Here is a 20,976-nt window from a genome sequence, read left to right as displayed (position 1 = left end):
CCACGCCGAACACAAGTAGATTGACACCACCAACTCGACCACGGCAATGTCGAAACGTTATCCAAACGATTGTTGCAACATCCAAACGATATCCAAAGGTCTACGGCAATGTTTACATATGTTTAACTAACTCACATACAAATAAACGGCAATGTTTCATACACATCTCTCTGAATCTCTCGTACAACAATGTAGGACATTGCCGCTCTTGATATTATCATGTGTCATGTTACCGCACTGTTTATCTCTACATTCTTCGTTCCAATATTTTCCTTTTTTTTCTAGAACTGGTCCATAAATTTTATTTCAGGATACTTGCTACTTTAGTCCACTATTACTACTATTTTCTTTTAGTTACTTATGCTGTTTCAATATCTGCGTTTCCTGTTCTGTTCACCTCCTTAACGTCACTGCGTGAATTCTCAACCTTGATAGCTTACTAAGAGCGCATATAAACAATAAAACATCCGGTATCTTATATCTTTGGCAGCTATTTTAAAAGATAAAATGTGCGGTAATTCATATGTGTTTCAACTTTATACATAATATTGATTTTCATTGGTAAAATACTTGTATAAAAACATATCTTTTATTCTCCTAGGAAAATAGTTACATGTCTCATGGAATCTCATTTAAGATGTATCTCTTTTCATATATGTTGTTATACAAGTATGTCAACAATGAGAACGGTAAGGTGTGTGGTTAACATGGCTAGAAATGGTTAACAACGATGCTCATCGAATATGGTATACGATAACTAGGTATAAATAATATACATATATAATCTATAGCTATCTAATCGGGAGTATAAAATTGGGGCGAAAAAAGGCCGCTGGAGACATTTTATTGAGGCAAATTTGCCCAAATTTAAAATGTAAAATGATGCTTCTAGTATTGATTTTCTATTAGATGTCGAACTTGTATGACACTTTGTATGTATAGGTTATATATGTATATACAAACTTGTATGTTATTTGCAAATTCTTTACAGAGTCAATTAAACGTATGCTCAAATTTTAGAACTGATTTTTTTTTACATATAGGTTAAAATTTTTGAAGTTATATTTGTACGGTGAAGTGTTCTGCTTTCTCCGTCTACACCATTAAAGACTTGAATTTGCATATAGCATACTAGTTTGAAAGTTTTGTGGTTTTTTTTTAAATTAACAAACTGGAAAATTATCAATATTTAAAGCAAGTGTTAATTTTTGCACCAAAACCTTTACAAAGTTGATATTCCTTAATTTGATATTTTTTACGAGTCATTAATTTTTTTTTTTCTGAAATTACTAGGAAATAAAATTTACCTTTAAGATTTTCAATATCTCTGAATGTTTACAAATAAAAAAAATATAAAGTGTCAAAAAAAAATGTCAAAAAATGACAAAAGTAAATTGCAATTTTTTTTAACAGTTAACTTTTGTCATGAATAATGTAAGATTTGATTGTTGTGTAAAATCATTGTGTCATGGCTATATATATGACATTTAATATATTAATTAAATGTGGGTAGTATTTAAAAAAGGGTCGAAAGTGATTGCAAGCGGACCAAGGTAAAAGGTACAGTCCTTCAATAATTACGTAGGTTTTCCAAAATTATAAAAAAAACGCATTTTATTTTGCTAAAACTTTCCTAATGCATTGAACCAATATTGCAACTTTCAAGTGTGAAAGTTACTATAACAGTTATTTGCTCAAGTTTTTGTTTACATATCAAAACTTTTAAGAAAATAATAAAAAAAATATCTAATTCATGTCTAGGACAAGTTGAGATGAACACAGTACGTTTTTTTTTAGAAAACCCCATCTCTTCTATTGCCTTTCAATGCTTTTCCTCTGTTTACATTATTCCAGTCCAGCGATTGAAAACAACACTGGACTGCAAGTGGTTATTTCAGTTACCGCACTGGAATGCTCTGGGTGGTTTATATATTATACAGTTAGATATTTACTGCTATAATCCAGCGCTGATTTAGGTCGCTGTACTGGAATAATTTAAATCGCGCATTACAAAAGTGTCAAGGCAATGGAGTTAGGTTAAAGCATCATTTTCCATACATAATTGTTTTACATCTTCAATCCCCGTGCTGTTTTGGGGTCGACAGGGTCTTTGAGGTATTTTTGTAGATGCCGCGATGTTCCGTCGCGTAGACTTAGGGCGAGCTTATCATTCCTTAATTAAGGCGCATTTTGTAAAATTTAAGCCAATTTCTTTTTAATTAAGGTAGTGTTTTACGTCGCAAATGTATGCAAAAAAATAAACTAACCCACCAGAGACGCCCGACTTATTTTGAACAAGTTTTCACCTCCGAAACACCGTTAAGAAACATATTGCCAACTTAGGTAGCATTATGTTTTTGTATGGATAGTTTGGATGGATCCAAACCCAAGGTCAAGTATATTATAGAAACGTTAAATTATAAACTTTGCAATTATTTACGATGTCTATAACGCACCAATTTAAGTACTTAAAAGTAAATCATTTTCTGTTTTTTTTTTCAAACCATACTAATGTTTAAAAAGTCATCAAAGATGACAATAAAGCAATCGGAATCGTCTCAAGTTTTGTAAATAAAAAAATAACTTAAATTTAAGTTACTTTAGTCGATTTTCAACTTAAAAATGTTAGTATCCAGTAGTATTAGACGACCGATCTCAAATAACAGATATTCATTGAATCTCCACAAAAAAAAAAACAACTAATTAATGTTTAATACATTATTGTAATTACGAAAGTATCCTATATTTTGATCTCATCTTTTAAAACTGTCAGTTTATTATTAATTTTTGGTGCTTGGGTAGTATTTTAGTTAACGCCGCGTCATCTCCTAGTCTACCTAGCATTTACTTATATTAGTGTAACGCCTCGTTTGTATTATGCCAGTCAAATAAGACATTAGTATTCAAATTCAGCACAAGAATACAGCTGGAGTGATAAAACTAACTGAAAATAGTTCATGCCAGACCAGTGCTACTGTCCTACTGTGCTGGCATAATGTAAACCAGGCATAAAGCGTATTGAGGGACTGGAAAGGGGCGAATGAAAGCGAGCGATTGACCTTGAAATATTCTAGTTGTCAGTGTCGTTTCCACTGTTGCAACACATGTATGTAAACATGTTTCAGCAGTGGGATTTAACTCTATATAGAGTAGTTTTGTCTATCGGTGTTGTGAATGTTATTATGTACTAAATGTTTGAGATTTAATGCATTTATCATAATTAGATTTGTAATTAGAATATGTAATATGAATGTTCCCCTTTATAATATTTCATACTTTCCAGTTTTCTCCAACGCACAAAAAATCCCTCGAAATATTTTTGGAATGTTTCTATATATATATATATATTTTGGCTGTGATCGGTGCACAATCTCAAAGTGTCCGCTGTACACGGGCCGCTTCGGTATCGACAGCTTCAAACTCGTTCAGCGACTGCTAAGTGCGGTCCGTGTATGGCGGCGTTAAGTCGGCGGTAGACGTCTGAGTTATTAATTTAATTTACCAAGTCCATGAACAACACATTTGTATAATATCCCCTTAATTTTGGATATTTTTTAAAATAGTCGACTCTGTAAACTCAGATGTAACTATGACTTGTCTATATATAAATCCGCCCAAGTTTTTTGTACGGTTCTTTATCCTTAATATAATTAAGTATATGTACGTCTATATGTGTGTAGACACAAAAGTTTAATTGTTTGTACAGTGAGTTGTTATAAAAATAAATTAAAAAAAAATACAAAAAAAAGATATATGTATGTGTAGTGTATTGTAGTTCGGTGTTTCAGTATTAGTTTTAAATTTCTAGGGATTAGGAGTTTATGTTAGTCGTTAAATATTTACGTAACATAGTGTTAACGTTTTTTTATTTAAGAATACAAATTCTGTTTTATTTTCCGTGTTGGCCGCGAGCGAGTCGGGCCGTTGTTTCGTTTCTTTGGAATAGATTAATATTTTTGTGCCAAGCGAATGAGTTTTTTTCTCAAGAAATACTCGTTCGGTATCCGTAAGACAAGTTCTGACGTCACTCAACTACAATAATTTGTGTTGTGATTAAGTATAAGTTATATTTACTTGTAACTGTTTGCTTGTAATTTAGTTTGAACGTTGCGTGCGTTTTGACACATTCATTGTATTTTCTTGTCCAAATTACAGTAATTAAAAGTCAACTGATTTACAATTTTTGTTTTATTTGAACCCACTTATATCCACTTCCTACTAACCGTGCGTTTCTGACATCAAAATCTCTGCTCAAAACATATTGTCTCTATTTGTCAAAGATAATGGATGACAGGGATGACGATAAATTTTATACAGAGGGTTTGGTCTAAGAAACCCACAATAAATCTTTTAAACTAAATATGTTAGATGGTCAGAGATTCCTCATAAATTTATTATCGGTACTTGTTGGTAAAAAGTATTTTGTTCAATAAATAACAGCATCATCAAATGTGCTTTGTATGTAGATTGTCGCCATAACATCTACTGTCAAGTATCACCCATAAAATTAAACAAAAATAGCAATTTTTCAAAGATAGAAATTGTCTACATGGTTTATTTTCCGTTAACGGCGCTCTTTTATAATTCCGGCACATTTAAAAAGGAATACTTTTTCAACTTTTCTTAGAAAAATGCACCACTTTCAGTTTTTCCCCATTGAAATCATTATAACACATGTAATGGCGTTTTTTCATGAAAACGGTCTTGGTCAAGTCAGTGTTATTACAATAAAGAGTCTAATAGCTAAATGCCAAATTAAAATCTATGTATACGATTTAAAATAAAACAGCATGATTGAGTAAATTTTAAAGTATTTAAAACCAAGTACTACGAATGACTCGTCGTTTTGTTCTCTACTGAATGGTGGTTATGACTGTGCAATTTAACGATAAGAAATATGATTAACCTTTTTTATATCAAATATTAGGTATAGATAATTATAGACTCAGTCATCATAAGCTTAAATATTTTTTTTCTTTCATTCAATTGATTATTGTCATCACTATTGCACAACATGTAGTAATGGATATACCTATATCATTTAAATAATATGATAATGATACTTGTAATAATAGTTCACGCCTTGTAGTGATGGGTTTTAATAGCTTAACTAGGGTGATGTAGCGATCCGAAGTGGGCATGGCCTCCCTCAACAAACTTCTCCACTTTCTTCGATCCCGCACCGTCCCGGCCGTCAGGACTTGCATCTCTTTAGGATCTCTCACCAGATGATTTATTCAGTAATACCTGAGACGTCCCACCAACTACTCTTGGGCGCCTTGGGTGACGACTCTGCCGTCTATGCACTTTAAGTGGCCGAGCTTCGACCCTCTCTTTGCACGGATCCTAGAATTTATCTTAAAATCTGGCAATGGCCCATTGGTATAATCATGGTGAATGTACTTAAAAATTAAATTTCTTAAACCTTGTTTTATTATTTATCAATAGATATCATTTGATTTTGTTAATGATGACACGACAATAAATTATGAAAACATAAAAACAATAATGATCTGCTGATTTCGGCACAGATTTGCCGCGTTCCTGTCCACAGTAAGTACCTAACCTTTGGATTGAAAATAATATTTTTTTAATTGATTTAAAAAGTATTTACTTATTTTTAAATGCATAGTACAAGGTTTATTAATTCCAAATTTACTTTTTAAAGTATGTATAAACATTTCTTTAAAGAAGTTATCTTTTGTTTCGTATTATAACAGAATAAAATATTTTACCTTTAGTTCTCAGCCATAAATATAAAAAATTGATATTGTAATGATGCCAATAAGAAAGAAATGAAATCGATAAATGCGTGATTGAAAAAAATTAAAGTGTTTCGCGAAATAACAAAATGAAAATTGGTCATAATGCCATGCCGTACCAAGTTACTATGATGAAAAAAAGTGTTGTGTGTGAGTGTACTTAACATGTATGGGTGTTTGTGTGTGTGAACTATTATTGTCCTCCTCCTCCCGCCCCCACTACTTACCGCAGTTGATATCCAAAATATTGCTCAATCGACATACGATTTTATCATTATTAGAAGACGCGCGTCGATTGAAGTGCGAACGTTTTGTCAAAAATAGCGTGACGTGATAAATGCCTATTTAATGACTTGCCAAGATAAAATTAGGGTATGTTTTGTGACTTTGAATTTTGATAATATAATAATAATAAATTAAAATCGACGGATAAGTAATATTATACGACTGTTAATTTTGCGTAAAAAACTGCAATATTTATAAGCTTATTATGTAATAGTTTATTATTTTGACCACTAGATGTCAGTGTCAGTGCAGAAGATAACGGAGCCCCTGCTGATCGGCGAGGGCCCGCATTGGGACGAGACGACGCAAGCCCTATACTTCGTCGGCACAAACGAACAAACAATCCACAAATATGTGCTAGAAACTGGAGTTCATACCAAAACAACATTACGTGTGTACAATATTTTACTTTAAACTAACTGTGGGACTAAGCACAAAAATTAGTTATTGGATTTAACACTTAGTTAAAATTAACAAATTCCAGTTGACATGCATTAAATTAATCTGAGTACACAACACCTTAGTTCTTTGGAACAAAACTTTTAAATTGCATTTCCTATTCTTACGTTAGAAATAATTATTATATCATTTTTAATTCTATGGTCTTCTCTCTCTTTGGTTTAAAAACATGTCGTCATCCTTGTCATTATCTTTGACAAAACATAGATAACAATATGTTTTGAATGGAAATTTTAGTCCCAGAAATTACGTATTTTTCTATGATTGTTTATTTTTAGCTGGCCGGGTGGGTTTTATAATACCAGTAGAGGGCGCGACGGATCAGTTCGTTGTCGGCGTTGAACATAACTTCCTGATAATTAATTGGGACGGTGAAGAAGGCAGTGATGTGAAAATTATAAAAGAATTAGGTGAAGTTGATCAGGATTCTCCCAACACTTTCCTCAATGATGGCAAAGCTGATCCAAGGGGCAGATTATTTGCAGGTTTGTACAATAAATCTTATGTAATTAACAATCTTTATATTAACACAAATACTTAAATAATTCAAACTTTCCCGTGACATTATAATAAACATATATAAAAACGGCTAAACACTCATGTATATTCGTCCGGCGGCGGCACCGATTAGTTTTGAGCCCATCGGGGGATCTTAATCAAGGTGAGTGGGACTGGTATAATTTCGCGGAGGCGGCCCCCAGCTCAGCCGATGGGCTCGAAACTAGTCGGTGCCGCCACCGGACGAATATACATGAGTGTTTAGCCGTTTTTATATATGTTTAAAACAAATACTTATCTAAAAATATGATTTTAGATTTGCCATTAACAATCTCTTTGACAAGTGACATGATTTTTTTTTACTTCAGCAGGATAAAAGGACAAGACACATACTAAAACATAAACTAAAATCACAATAAATCGGTTACAATAATAATTTTGAATACTTTTCTTTACGTAGGTACAATGTGTGACATGGGACCTGGTGTTGAATTCATACCAGAAAAGGGCGGTTTCTACCGTCTCGACGAGAGAGGTGTTACTCAGTTGTGTGACAAGATCACCATCTCTAACGGCCTCGCCTGGGACCTTCAGGAGAAGGCCTTTTATTACATTAACACTGTAGAGAATAAAATCAGGCGATACGATTATGATGTGGAAACAGGAGAGATTTGTAAGTCTAGATATTTTGTGCTAATGTCAATGTTAAAGAATCTGCCTGGATCGCAACAAATCTTAGTATATTAGTAATGATGAATAGATGTTTGTTTGAGGGTATCTCCAGGATAGATGAACTGATTACGATGAAATTTGGCATACGTATAGAATGGCATCTGGAAGGACAGATAGGTTACTACTTACGTTTTTTAATTCAAATACAAACGACAATGACGAATTAATTGCCAATGTGTAGAAAAACAAAATTGCATACATTTTATTAAGAAGAAATTAAAAAAAAGAATTACATTTGTCTTGTGTTTCAAAGGATATTTTAAACAGTAAAAAAAAACAAATTCTTTCAGCTAATCAAAGACACATATTTGACCTCAAGAAAAACAAAATGACTGGCGGTCCTGATGGTATGACCATAGATACTGACGGATATCTATGGGTTGCTTTATTCAATGGGTCTGCAGTCATCAAAGTGGATCCAAAAATTGGCACAGTGGTTGACAAAGTGGCTATTCCCGCTGAACAGGTCACTTCAGTTACCTTCGGAGGACCGAACTTAGACATCTTATTTGTTACAACAGCTAGATTTAATCTAGGCTCAGAACAAGAACCGCCGTGTGGCGCCACCTTTATGGTGACAGGTTTAGGCGCAAAAGGACATCCTAATGTCAAATTTAAATTGCCGTAAAAGTGAAATAGAATTTGTTATTTTAATTTTAAACGAGTTTGAAAGTGTAATTGCTTAAATTATAGTTTGTATGGCGTATGTAATAAATGTTGATAATTAAAATATATTGTTTTCTTATTTGATAAACAATCCTCTCATACAGTCACAAATATACATAAAGACCGTTGGTTTCTGAAGCTATACAAAACATATAGTCATTTCTGTTGAGAAAACAGAGACAACAATATATTTTAAACAGAAATTTTTATCTTAGAAACTCACGGTCAGCTAATTATGGCAAGACAATGAAAATTTAAAAAACAAAGAATCTTATAGTACTGTTATTTACTAAGTATTTATATGATAATTGATAACGTTAATATTATCGTAAAGTTTTTGTTAAATAATGTAAAAAGTCTATTTTAAAACTGACAAAGCGTTTTTATTATGTATAGCTGTCGCCCGCGACTCCATCCGCGCGGAATTAAAAAAAAACTTAATTAGATGCATATGTGTTCTTTCAGAATATGTTCTACATCTATGCCAAATTTAGCGAGATACATACAGCGGTTTTACAGATATCTTCAAACAAACATCCATCCATCCTTTTAAACATTCGCATTTATAATGTTAGTAAGAAGTAAGATGACAAGGAAACAATGATTATAATAAGTAACAATTTTAAAGATTATAATAACCTAGTCACTGTTACAAGTCAAGACTTTTATATAAACGTTAACAATAAATCAGGTGTGGTCATTATCCATGAGCAAGTCACGCTATTATCTCTGTTTTTTCGTTGATAAATAAGACATTATTACGTAATGTAAGATGGTTTGTATGATGGTTTTAATAATAAAAATAGTAAATCGAGCGAAGTATTTTAATGTTGAAAAATTATATTTCAACATTAAAATATTCAACATGTGAATACTTTGCGTTTTAAATAAGTGCACGCGTTGATAAGCGCCATCTGTGAAAAGTCGCTGTAAAGTAACATTTTCAGAACAAAAATATTGAACTCGGAGATTCTTGCTTAAAATAAATATTATTTAAAAATATGTGATTAACTAAAGCTAAAATATAGCGTAGGATTTTGCATTTTGTTATTTAAAACATTGATGATTGCGAATTCGAGTCGCGTAGTGAGGACACTCCCCCCACTTTTATAACAGCTGTCAGCTGTTATTGTTCGACAATTCAATATCATTTGTACCGGCGTTTTTATATTTATAACACGCGTATCGATTTCATAACAAATGTTATGCGAAAGAAGTGGCTTGAAACATAAAGTGTTTTAATAAAAATATTTGATAAAGTCTTGAAAAGGCATAAAGTCAATACTTTGTGACAATTCATAAGGTGTGTATTCAAAATGTATTAAAAAGGTCTTGAATAAACGATTAAGTTTTTTAATCTAATACATGTCCTGTACGTATTGTCAATGTTAATGCTTTTTAGTAAGATATTTATGTTTTAAATTTAGAATCAACGTGAGAAGCAAATTGTGTTATAAAATTTAATTAAAAATATTGAGTTAATTGTATTGTTTTACCGCCAGATGTCAGTATCAGTACAGAAGGTGACTGAACCAGTGTTGATCGGGGAAGGTCCGCACTGGGACGAGCAGACGCAAGCGCTCTACTTCGTCAGCATTGATGAGAAGACCATACACAAATATGTGCCAGAAACCGGACTTCATACCAAAACTACTTTACGTATGTTTAATTTTTTTATTTCTTGATAAATATAAATTAATTTTTAGGAGGTACTGTGGATCCAAGTGTATTGATGTTTTAAGTTTCACTCAATAGATGGCATTCACTCGATGGTCATAGAAATTGTTTTTGGGCATTCGAATTCTGCTACATGTGATTTATCTTTTTTAAATTGTTAAGAGTTTCAAGTATTTATTTCGAAGCGTCGTAAACCTGCCAGTTTTCAAAGTATTTTTTTAAAAGTTGGATTGTATAGTTTTCTAATTTATTAAAATTCCTCCAATATTTTTCAGATGGTCGTGTGAGTTTTATAATATCAGTGGAAGGAGCATCGGATCATTTCGTGGTTGGTTTAGAGCGTCACTTTGTGATAATCAAATGGGACGGCGGTGATGGCAGTGAGGTGGAAATTATCAAGGAGTTGGCTGAAGTAGACATAGAAACACCGGCAAATAGACTAAATGATGGCAAAGTTGATCCAAAGGGAAGATTATTCGCAGGTTAGTAGGTACCACCAAGGAATCTGGCGGTGTTCCACTTTAAAATTGACAGTTGTTTGAACGTTTCGTAAGTATTGTGACGACAACGCTGAAACCAGTAGCATGCAGTTTTTCAATATGATAGTGTGTCTCCTTGCCAGGAACATTCGTTATTCATGTTAAATAAGCTCGTTTAATGTTTTAAAAAATAAAGATTTATTTTAAACATTTAATATTTTTAGCCATTTGTTATTTTAGTAAACAAGCCATAGCCTAATCTATCGTTATATTTTAGGTACCATGGGTCAAATGGCACCTACAGGTGAATTTGAAAAAGAGAAAGGCTCGTTGTATCGCTTAGACGATAGAGGATGTGTGAAGATATGTGACAAGATCAACGTATCTAACGGCCTGGCCTGGGACATGAAGGAGAAAGCTTTCTACTATATAGATTCAATTGATTATAAGATTAGACGATACGATTACGATGTGGAAACTGGAGATATTTGTAAGTAAACAAATATGACATATTTCTTGATACTTTAATGTCCAATTTAAGTTGACTTGAGATTTGTTCAAATGCGACCAAAGTCGCAGGCCTCGTGTAGTTTATTGATTAAAATATCGAATAACAATAAACACAATAACTAACAATTCCGATGATCAATTCTCAATAAAATTTTATGTAAGGAAGTAAAATAAAACATGTTTTTATCCATTTTGCAGCGAATAAAAGCTACGTATATGATTTCAAGAAGAACGAAGTCAACGGTGGTCCGGATGGTATGACCATAGACACTGAGGGCAATCTATGGGTTGCCATATTCTATGGATCGTGTGTACTCAAAGTTGACCCGAGGAGAGGCATCATATTAGATAAAGTAGATATACCAGCTAAGCAGATCACTTCTGTGACTTTCGGAGGACGAAACTTGGATACCCTGTTTGTAACAACGGCTAGTTTGAATATAGGGGAAGAACAGAAGCCGCCGTGTGGTGCTATCTTCATGGTCACAGGATTGGGCGTTAAGGGACATCCTAATGTAAAGTTTAAATTGCCCGCAAATTAGTACCGAAACTGTAATAAAAATTAGTTACATTTATAAATTACTAGCTGTCGCCCGTGACTACGTCCGCGCGAAACTAAAATAAAAATGTTCTTTCAGGCTATGTCAAATTTCAAAGAGATCCATGCAGCCGTCCTGTAGATACTTTTTATCAAAAAACAATCCATACATCCAAACTTTTAAATTTATAATGTTAGCAATATTAAAATTGAAATTTATAGATTTTTCTTCTTTTATTAAATAATACCTGTAAAAACAGATATTCCACTGATCATATTATAGCTTTGATTTTAAATTATTTTTTCCATAAAAATTCGTGGTCTTTACAAGCTGCAGTCTCGTAGCTCGTGTGCTTCGATGCTCTGAAAGTGTGTACAAAAATAAAACAAATAATAGTATCGTGTAAATTGTATTTACCTCAATGATGCATACAACATGTCATCGCATTCGCACAAATGTCATTTACAAACAACAAAGATAATAGCGGCGCATGTACTGTCACGGTGACTGGACGCGGTTACAAGTCAAGTTGCACGGAAAGCTGGAATGTTAGCGCACCGCATTCTATGTACAACACATACGGGAATTCACTAATCAACTATTTTACATTTAACTTTCTTAACGTGAAGGTAACTTAAGTCTTTGGTAGCGCGAGCCGCGTGCGGGACGTGGCGGTGCCGCGGGGGGTTGCGGGGGGGGGTGGTGGTGGGGGGTTATGCGACATCGAGTCCCGCGCACTGGACGCGCCTTGGCACTTGTGGAGGTCAGTGTGTCGCGAGCGTTGCATCGGGACACACGTATGCATGGTTAGGAAAAGTTTATTTAGGTTACCCATCAAAATATTAAACATTGAGAAACTGTTCTGGACAATCAGCTTAATTCAAGCCCCACGGAATTTTTGTGCAAGTCCTTCGAGCCGGATAAATATTTACTTTGACTCGTAAATAGGAATGTAACTGATGGGTTATAAATATCTGATCTGTTCTGTGTTATACTGGATCCTAATAGAGAGGGGGCTGAGATGATACATTCGCGGCGGCCTCGGACTAACTCTCGCATACACAAACCAACAATCAAATAAATGAAGCATACAAATAAAGAACGAAACGTTCCTAAATCTGCGTATAACAAATGATGTGAACCGATTTAAATTGTTCTAAAATATATTTTGACTAGATTGTCGTTGAATTTTTTTCTCGTGCATTTTGCGATGTTTCCACACCTACAAAAAAGAAATCCGAGGCCGCGCTCACTTACAATTTTTAATACTGTTACATAGTCTATGCGCTATATCTCACAGCCCCTCAATACTTCAGCACAACGCGATACACCTTCACGCTATTTCACAAAAAAAGGTACAAATCGGAGCAAATATCCGGCACACACTTAACTGAAGGCTTTCGAGGTAATTAAGTTTAGCGGCGATACAATGGCGTTAAGTGATAATAACTTAATAAATAAAGTTAAACTATTCAATAAATAGAAGGAAGCGTTTATCAACATTATGTCTAGATGTAGTACATGTCCTACCTACTCGCACCTACTCAGATAGAAACGCTACATACAAACTGTTTCTTGTATATTTACAAATATATTCGCTAATCATACATACATCCACCAAATTATAACCAGTTAGCTATACAATTATATATATTTTATTTAGTTAACTATTGTGCTCGTCGCGACATCTTGTTCACATTGCCTTTAAATACATTCTAATAATGTCAAAATAAAAACATCAAAATTTCAAATAAATAACACACAAACAAAATAAAATAATATTAAATCAAATAAACTATTTAAAAAATACTTTAAATTCATGGCTGTTGGTTAATTTTCATCTTTTTAGACATGATTTGCAATTAGTTATTTTTTAGTATAAGTAAACAAATTCATATGTGTATAATATCGCTATTCAAATTACATAGTTAATATTATTATATTTCTTGTTAACTTTATCTATGAATAATGAGCTGAACAGATCACGACGAGCGTATTGTAAAACGCTTAACAAAAATATACCCTAGCTACGTTTCGATTGCTTGCTATTACAAATGTATTCAATAAAATAGTTACATTATAAAACGACGTCGTAACACTGTACACGAGACTAGTTTTTGTGTGCGTCCGTCTGCTTCTTCCTAACCGGAGATAGATATGTGCGGCCACACCGCACCGCAGACAACACACCGAGCGCACGTCACACTGACACATGTCAGTGTCAATCTGACACCTGTCAGTGTCAATCTGACACATGTCACTGCGACTAATCGATTCTGAAGCAGATTCCCTCCCCCATTTATAGCGGGGAACACATTCATCACTCACATATAAATACAATCGGGCACATGTTAACGCGAGACAGACAGACAAACGGAGAGGCACACTTTTATCTACATAAAGCTAGTATATACAGGCCCGGGCACCCGGCTCCACACGCCGCCGGCCCGGTACAATCTAGTCTAGACTGGTATACACCAGACTAGTTATAACCTCAATTATAGCACGTTATTGTTATATGTTACTGTAAGCCTTATACTGTACGGCTGCCACTCAGTCGCTTAATACTCACTAAGGGAACACTTAGCGTGATTTTATTAGAAATGTATACTAAGAAGCGCCCTTAGTGACTGTTAGAGACTCTGTATGTGGCAGTTAATGTGATAAAGACATTAACTTGACAATTTCACATATTAAATATATATGTGATGTTTAAAAGACACTAAAGTTATTGAGTACATAGTATATAAAACATTGAACAATTTCAAAGATTATATATTTCTTTAAAATTGTAAATAGTTTTAGAAAATATTAGTTATACTAAGAACCATAAAATACCACAGCAATTGTAAAATTAATACAAATATATAAAAGAAATGACAAGAAACGTGCAGAATCAATTTTGTCACAGTTTAATAAATTTTCAAGTATTCCGCTGTGATATTTCACGAGTCCATTTTGTAACTAATATTTGGCATCAAGTATCAAGATCGTTCATTTTTCAAACGTCGTCTCGTTTACAAAATCCTAGCCACGATCAAGTGTATCAAATCTTATATAATAATTAACCAGCATATTTAACTTTACATAAATCTTATTTAAATACGACCTTTGAAAAATGTACTTCTGTAAAAAGTATAGTAAAGCAAACGCACTCGATAAATACACTAAATATTAATTTATTTTAAATTAATTGCTATCATGTTAATATATAACAAATATCTGACAAAAAATATACTAGAATATAAATTCATCATCATCATCATCAGCTCACTATACGTCCCCACCGAGGGGCTCGGAGCCTACCCTAAGTTAAGGGTGAAATAAAAAAAATGAATATAAATTAATCTATACTAATATATAAAACGGAAGAGTTTGTTTGTTTGTACAAGCTAATCTCAGGAACTACTGGTCTTATTTGAAAAATTCCTTTTTTTGTTTGAAGGCTTTATGTTATATAACATTACGCTGTGACCAATAGTTTTTTTTTAATTCCGCGCGGACAGTCACGGGCGACAGCTAGTAAAAAAATGACAATTCAACACAGAACTTGGATAAGCGAAGCGAGTCATTGTCCCCACGGACAACCTTCATAAGCTAGAAACTCGGGTTAGAGAGAAACCTCTATTAAGTTCATCCGAGTTCGGTTAATTTTCAGACATATTTTAGTCGCCTGTGACCGAATATTTAGTCAATTTTTTTATTTACTATTTGTAGGTAATATTTAAAAATAAAATATTTTCAGAGTTTTTATCGAGTGCATTTACATAGAAGTTATTAGCTTTGAATAACAATAAATATAAGATTACATGTTTAAGTACATAAACTACTTCATTTCGAGCACTTTTATAACTGTTACATAAGCGTAAGTCTAAACTGCAGTTAAATATACACATTTATTGAAATCTTATCGTATGTATCAACAACGCTTTATCAAAATAATCACCAACATGGCAACACTCCTCCGACAGACTGTGTTGCTGTATGCAGTAACATAGACCATACTATATTTTCATAAATCAAATATTATTAAATTTTGAGATATTTCAGTACAATTTATCATGAAAAATCGTAGAGAAATTTTATTATAGTAAAAAATGAATCTGTCAAAAATTCTTGATACAACATAAAATCCAGTTGGAGTGTTTCTGATCGCGGCCGGTACTGTCCAACACGCTGACACAGTTCTGCGTGAACACTCAAGTTAACCAATCGATGGACTTCAAGTAACATGTCATATAACACGCACTTATGGATGTCGCTAGTGTCGCGCCAGTTGTTTGTGTCGCTAGTGTCGCGAGTATCGCTAGTGTCGCGGGTGTCGCTAGTGTCGCGGGTGTCGCTAGTGTCGCGAGTGCGGCTAGTCTATGGCGTGGTGTCAGGAGGCGGGGGCGTGCGGGTGAGGGCGCGCCGCGCGCTCCGTGCCCGCCGCCAGCAGCGCTGCAAACTCCATCTCCAGCACCTGCCGAGCCTGCGCATACAATATTACAAAAATAGTTATTTTGCTTTCATTATTAAATTATTTTTTTACATTAGCAAACGCCATTAGTCCATTATTTGACTCTACAAAGCACCAATTCTTGTTTGAATGTGCGTTTATGTGTTGGTGTACCTGAGTGTTCTGTGTGGGTATCTGTAGCGCGAGCGCCATGCTGTTGGCATCGAAGCTGTCGTCTAGTGCGATCAGCGCACCGTGCACGCCGCTCTCAGACAGGTTGCTCGCGAACTCCTGACACACGACAATAATAACACAGTTAATCTTCATATACAACATAGGGGATCGCATTACATGTAGTATACAAGCTAGGGGGTCGCACCTTGAGGTTAATAGTTAGCAGCCAGCGCTGCAGCCGCTCGTTGGTCCACACCATGACATCGCGCACGCAGTGCTCTGCTGCGCGTCGCCGCTCCTCCAGCGCGCGCACAGAGTACCCCACGCGCTTCAGACACGCCACGCCGAAGTGCAGCGACGTCCTGCGACAGACACTACACGTCACACACGACACGAGACACAAGACACTAGACACTAGGACACGGTACGGCACGTCACCTGTGGAAGCTGTCGACCATCTTGAGCTGTGTGCGCAGGTCGCGCTTGGTGAGGTGCTCCAGCATGCGCGCGTCCACCAGACACTCCATGAAGGTGGTGCGGTACTGCGGCAGACCTGTATACACAGATACTTACATAATTATATCATACAGGACATATCCAAAGTCTAAAAGTAAGGCTAAAGAAACTTACTAACTGATCTCTTATTCAATAACATATGAAACAAGCAATAAAGACGCTTGGTATAGTTCTATTTGGTCCTGCGAGCCGGATACATAGGTACGTAGTTACGTACCTAGCGAGGGTAGCCACACGTTGCCGATCCACTCGTGGTTCATGTCCCCGAAGGCGAGAGCTGCGCATGCGGTGCCGCGCGGCGCAGAGGGTGACGTCAGCGACACCATCTCCTGGATGGCCAGCCGCAGCTTCAGCCGGTGCAGGGGGTTGCTGATACCTAACACGAGACAGAGGAATGTAAGTATATTGTATATTTGCACCAATGGCTATCGCGATCCGTGCAACAGGGAAGATAGACATGGAATAGAAGTATTTAAGCGTTCTTTTCCGAAGACACTATTTTGTAATAAGGAAAGGGTGAAGGAGGGGATGTACAGGAATGGGAAACATTATTTTTTTGCTGAATGCAGAAAGGCAGCACATGTGTAACTGCATGCGTGCGACGTACCGATCTCTCGCTGTATCTCCTGGTCGGAGAGCGCGGACATGATGGCGCCGGACTTGACGTTGGCGCGGCAGGCGGCCACGTACCAGGCCGGCATGCCCACCCACAGCTCCAGCCACGCCACCACTGTCGGCCCGTTCCACAGCGCGAACGGCGTGCCCGCGCGCATCGCCTCGCCCAGCAGCTCGTGCCGGTAGTCGCGCTCCCTGCACACACACACACACACACACACATTGACATCAGGCACGTGCTCACAGACACTCGGACACGTGTCGCTGTTGGCCTGTTTCAAAGCACGTACTGTACGCCTGCGATCTTCACCTCCCTGCAGACACCTACACGTATAAGGCACGTGTCCGTTCTACAACTCACTTTGTTATTCAAAATATGTTTTTTTTATTTCTAGGTGATAACATTAAAACATATTAATAATATTCCACTTTGTTCCAATAAAATGGTCCTTCGAATAAATATGAGAAGTAACATTTCTAACAACATGGCATCACTAACTTTGTCTTGGAGCGCGCGTAGTCCTGCTGCAGCGGCTGCGGATGCTGTGGATGCTGGGGATGGTGTGGGTGGTGCGCGGCGAGCTGCTGGTGGTGCGGCCCGAGCGGCGTCGGCTCCAGACCCTCGTCCGCCAGACCCGACAGACCCAGCGATGACGCGGAGGACAGGGAACGAGGGCTGGTGCCTTGCGATAGCTGGACACATTGAAAATTAACAATAATTCACATTTATAGAGTTTATATTCATTTTTAAATTGTTGACCTTGAAAAAAAAAATGGTCTTTGAAAATTACGACTTCCACTGTACTATGAACAAACTCAAGCATAGTTTAAAGTTGATAACTATCAAAAGCTACAATTTTATATGGTTTTCAAAATGTGTACCGTAAGTCCGGCCTTGTCCTTCTTGCTGAAGAACCTGCCGAGCGAGCTCTTGATGCCCCTCTTCTTCTGCTGGTGCATGGAGGCGATTGAGGCGGCGGAGGCTGCGGCGCGGGGCAGGGAGGGGGACGCCCCGCCCCCAGCACTAGACCCGCCCCACCCCCCTCCGCCCAGCGACAGCGACTCCTGGCTCGAGCTGTCAGACATTTAAACATATGTTTCAAACAGAAAATATTGTATTTTTTTATAACTATCACACTGTTTGATGATAGAATCACTATATGACAAAGAACGAAAAGTTCTAGAAATTAAAAAGAAGAAATAAACGTCTATTGAATAGAAATCCCTATGAATTTAGCAAAACTTTTTAGTAACGTAAAGAGAGAAATGTAATGTATTTGAAACATTAAAATGGAAAAACTAATAGTATTAGCAAAAGTTGTATAAAAATGGAATTACTATGAAATACACTAGCATTGAAGATGATGACTATAAAAGAGAGTCCCCACTATCGAAACACATGTTTCTATACAAGTATTTCAGTGGTGGATACGCGCGGTGAGACCACACAGAAACTAGAAAAATTCACATACCATGTCCCAATAATTTATTGGTGAAGGTTTGTTGAAATATAAATCAAATATTATTCATAGTAATTCCATTTCCTTTATTTCAACCAAATTATATTAAAATATATTACACGAGACAAACAATCATTCTTATTTGGGGTTTGCTAATACTAAAAATTCTTGTTCGAACAATAAAAAAAAACTATAGTTAAAATCCTTTGTTCAAACTCTTTATCGATGTTTAAATTATATTATTTCAAAAATAACTAGCAGTTTTCCACGACAGTGGATGATGGAACAGATATGGTACAACAATTTGGTACAGTTTCGATTTCATACACAATTTATGCGGAACATAATTGAACTGTGTGTCAGCACAGTCGCACCACATGTTAGGTCTCAGCTTAAGGCTAGGTCTTAAGCTAGGGTTTGATGAACACCTGTGTATCGGGATCCGAGCGAGGCTTCCCGACATTATCGACGTCCTGAGCCGCGTGGAAGAGAAAAATTACATAATGTATAGTAAAACATTATAATGAACTTAAAATAACTATGTTTATCCATTTTCTAGATTCCATTCAGTCTACATGGATATTTGTAGCCAAATGTTGACTACATTTTGACACCTTTTGATAAATATACGAAGCAAAACAAGGTCTTGGAGATATAAATAATTCGGCAAAAGAATTTACATATGAAATTGAAAGTCACAAATCATATCTAGGATTGTATTAATTTAAATGATAAAATATCCGACTCGAAGGACCATTACTTACAATGGACCACTTAAAATACAAAAGTGATACTCACGAGTCGTAGGGTGCGGGGTAGTGCGTGCGCAGACGGTCGCGCTCGGCGTGCAGCGCGCGTGCAGCTCGCTCCAGACGCAGAGAGCGCGCAGTCAGCGGAGACGCCCCGCCCTCCGCCCCACTGCCCGCCCCGCTCGCCCCGCCCACACCCCCCACCCCGCCCTCCTCGCACAGCTGTAACTGCGCAACAGTATACCATTCATTACATCACATTACTCACAAAAACATAACACTTTTATAAAACCCCACAAATCATATAGAAAAATAAAGTGCTTTTAATTAGTAAAAGATTAAGTTAGTTATGGTGTTAAAAGTGTTTTAATAAGAAATACAGAAGTAAAGATGCATTGGTTTTAATTAATTAAGAAAAGGTTAAATGGGTGTTTAGGTTACAGGTTATAATTAAAAATATCTAAATTGTATTTATTCCCATACCAGAGTACATATATAAGCGAGGCTTAACTACTTTTTATAAAAGCAGTGCGGCAAGAAATATGTTTTAAGCTAATCCCGTAGGTATGTGTTAACTCAAGGTCAAACATCCGAGACCATAATTATTTATATATTACATTAGTTACAACTCAATAATGTACTCCTATTTATCAATTAAATACTGCAATACTTTTATATATTTAAATATAAAAAACACAAAAAAAATCAAAACTAACCATAGAGCCAAGACAAAAAAATAAAAAAGCAAGTGTTGTATTGCACACATGAAGCCACGCAAACGTTTGCGGGAATTTTATTGGAGGGAAGCATTCGCTTAATAAAACATGCTCTATCAAAATATAATGGATTGCCAAGACAAGGCGGAGTCAACTGTCGTTGTTAACAATTGTCTATGGATATTGCGAGCAAGCTTGCGTGTCAACTGAGTTGGGGTGGCACAAACACAAGCCGTGGTGGGGTCTGGGGGGGAGGATGGCCACCGACCTGGCTGGAGGGGAGGCTCTCGGAGGAGGGCGGCGCGCGGTAATGATGCGCCGGAGACATGGATGCCGGCGCCTACCGACATTTTCACTTTTACATTTCCGTGACCAGTTTAAATAAAATATTTATAGTAATTGTTTTGTACGCAAAATGAAATGGTTTTTCATACTAAATGAAATATAACCAATTGAATAAAGAGACAAACTAAATTTTGTATAATGTTGTGAATATTGGTAAGTGTAGAGATGTGAGGTGATGTGATGTGGGACATGTTAGAACTGACCGTATGATACTTGTGGTGATGAGGCCTGGAGGGCGAGGCGGCGGGCGGCGGGGACTCCCCGCGCCGCGACACCACGTTCATGTGCTCGTAGCTGCCCACCTGCACCACCACCCACCTTACCACTGACCACTACTGACCACTAATGCCCACCAC

At 36.3% G+C, this 20,976-nt stretch overlaps 3 protein-coding genes across 5 annotated transcripts in view; 2 read left to right on the top strand and 1 right to left on the bottom strand.

Moving 5' to 3' along the window:
* The first annotated feature begins 5,460 nt into the window (after window positions 1-5,460).
* On the top strand, window positions 5,461-8,468 carry LOC106116550 (regucalcin-like). 2 transcript variants are annotated; one of them, XM_013310424.1, is made up of 5 exons: window positions 5,461-5,553; window positions 6,282-6,438; window positions 6,785-6,991; window positions 7,465-7,677; window positions 8,027-8,468. In XM_013310424.1, the coding sequence occupies exons 2-5, from the start codon at window positions 6,282-6,284 to the stop codon at window positions 8,362-8,364; spliced, it is 915 nt and encodes a 304-aa protein (XP_013165878.1). In that variant the 5' UTR covers window positions 5,461-5,553; the 3' UTR covers window positions 8,365-8,468. The 2 variants fall into 2 exon arrangements, with proteins under 2 accessions (XP_013165878.1, XP_013165877.1); XM_013310423.1 differs by lacking the exon at window positions 5,461-5,553 and adding an exon at window positions 5,997-6,134.
* Window positions 8,469-9,159: 691 nt separating this feature from the next.
* On the top strand, window positions 9,160-11,694 carry LOC106116565 (regucalcin-like). 2 transcript variants are annotated; one of them, XM_013310440.1, is made up of 5 exons: window positions 9,160-9,177; window positions 9,905-10,061; window positions 10,355-10,561; window positions 10,836-11,048; window positions 11,267-11,694. In XM_013310440.1, the coding sequence occupies exons 1-5, from the start codon at window positions 9,175-9,177 to the stop codon at window positions 11,608-11,610; spliced, it is 924 nt and encodes a 307-aa protein (XP_013165894.1). In that variant the 5' UTR covers window positions 9,160-9,174; the 3' UTR covers window positions 11,611-11,694. The 2 variants fall into 2 exon arrangements, with proteins under 2 accessions (XP_013165894.1, XP_013165895.1); XM_013310441.1 differs by lacking the exon at window positions 9,160-9,177 and adding an exon at window positions 9,252-9,705.
* Window positions 11,695-15,898: 4,204 nt separating this feature from the next.
* The window catches only part of Liprin-alpha (PTPRF interacting protein alpha), a 70,807-nt gene continuing 65,729 nt past the window's right edge, over window positions 15,899-20,976 (bottom strand). Inside the window, exons 15-26 of the mRNA XM_013310357.1 lie at window positions 20,824-20,922; window positions 20,483-20,615; window positions 20,177-20,187; window positions 19,609-19,787; window positions 18,233-18,425; window positions 17,850-18,043; window positions 17,343-17,545; window positions 16,953-17,111; window positions 16,658-16,772; window positions 16,425-16,581; window positions 16,220-16,336; window positions 15,899-16,078 (exon numbers count right to left, since the gene is read on the bottom strand). Coding sequence (XP_013165811.1) covers window positions 15,986-16,078; window positions 16,220-16,336; window positions 16,425-16,581; window positions 16,658-16,772; window positions 16,953-17,111; window positions 17,343-17,545; window positions 17,850-18,043; window positions 18,233-18,425; window positions 19,609-19,787; window positions 20,177-20,187; window positions 20,483-20,615; window positions 20,824-20,922 — 1,653 coding nt within the window. The 3' untranslated portion in view covers window positions 15,899-15,985. The remainder of the gene's footprint in view (window positions 16,079-16,219; window positions 16,337-16,424; window positions 16,582-16,657; window positions 16,773-16,952; window positions 17,112-17,342; window positions 17,546-17,849; window positions 18,044-18,232; window positions 18,426-19,608; window positions 19,788-20,176; window positions 20,188-20,482; window positions 20,616-20,823; window positions 20,923-20,976) is intronic.

This window comes from Papilio xuthus, unplaced genomic scaffold (assembly GCF_000836235.2).
Source record: "Papilio xuthus unplaced genomic scaffold, Pxut_1.1 DF827714.1, whole genome shotgun sequence".
Lineage (NCBI taxonomy): Eukaryota > Metazoa > Arthropoda > Insecta > Lepidoptera > Papilionidae > Papilio > Papilio xuthus.
The sequence above is the reverse complement of the archived record's forward strand: the minus strand, read 5'-3'. Positions and strand labels throughout refer to the sequence as shown.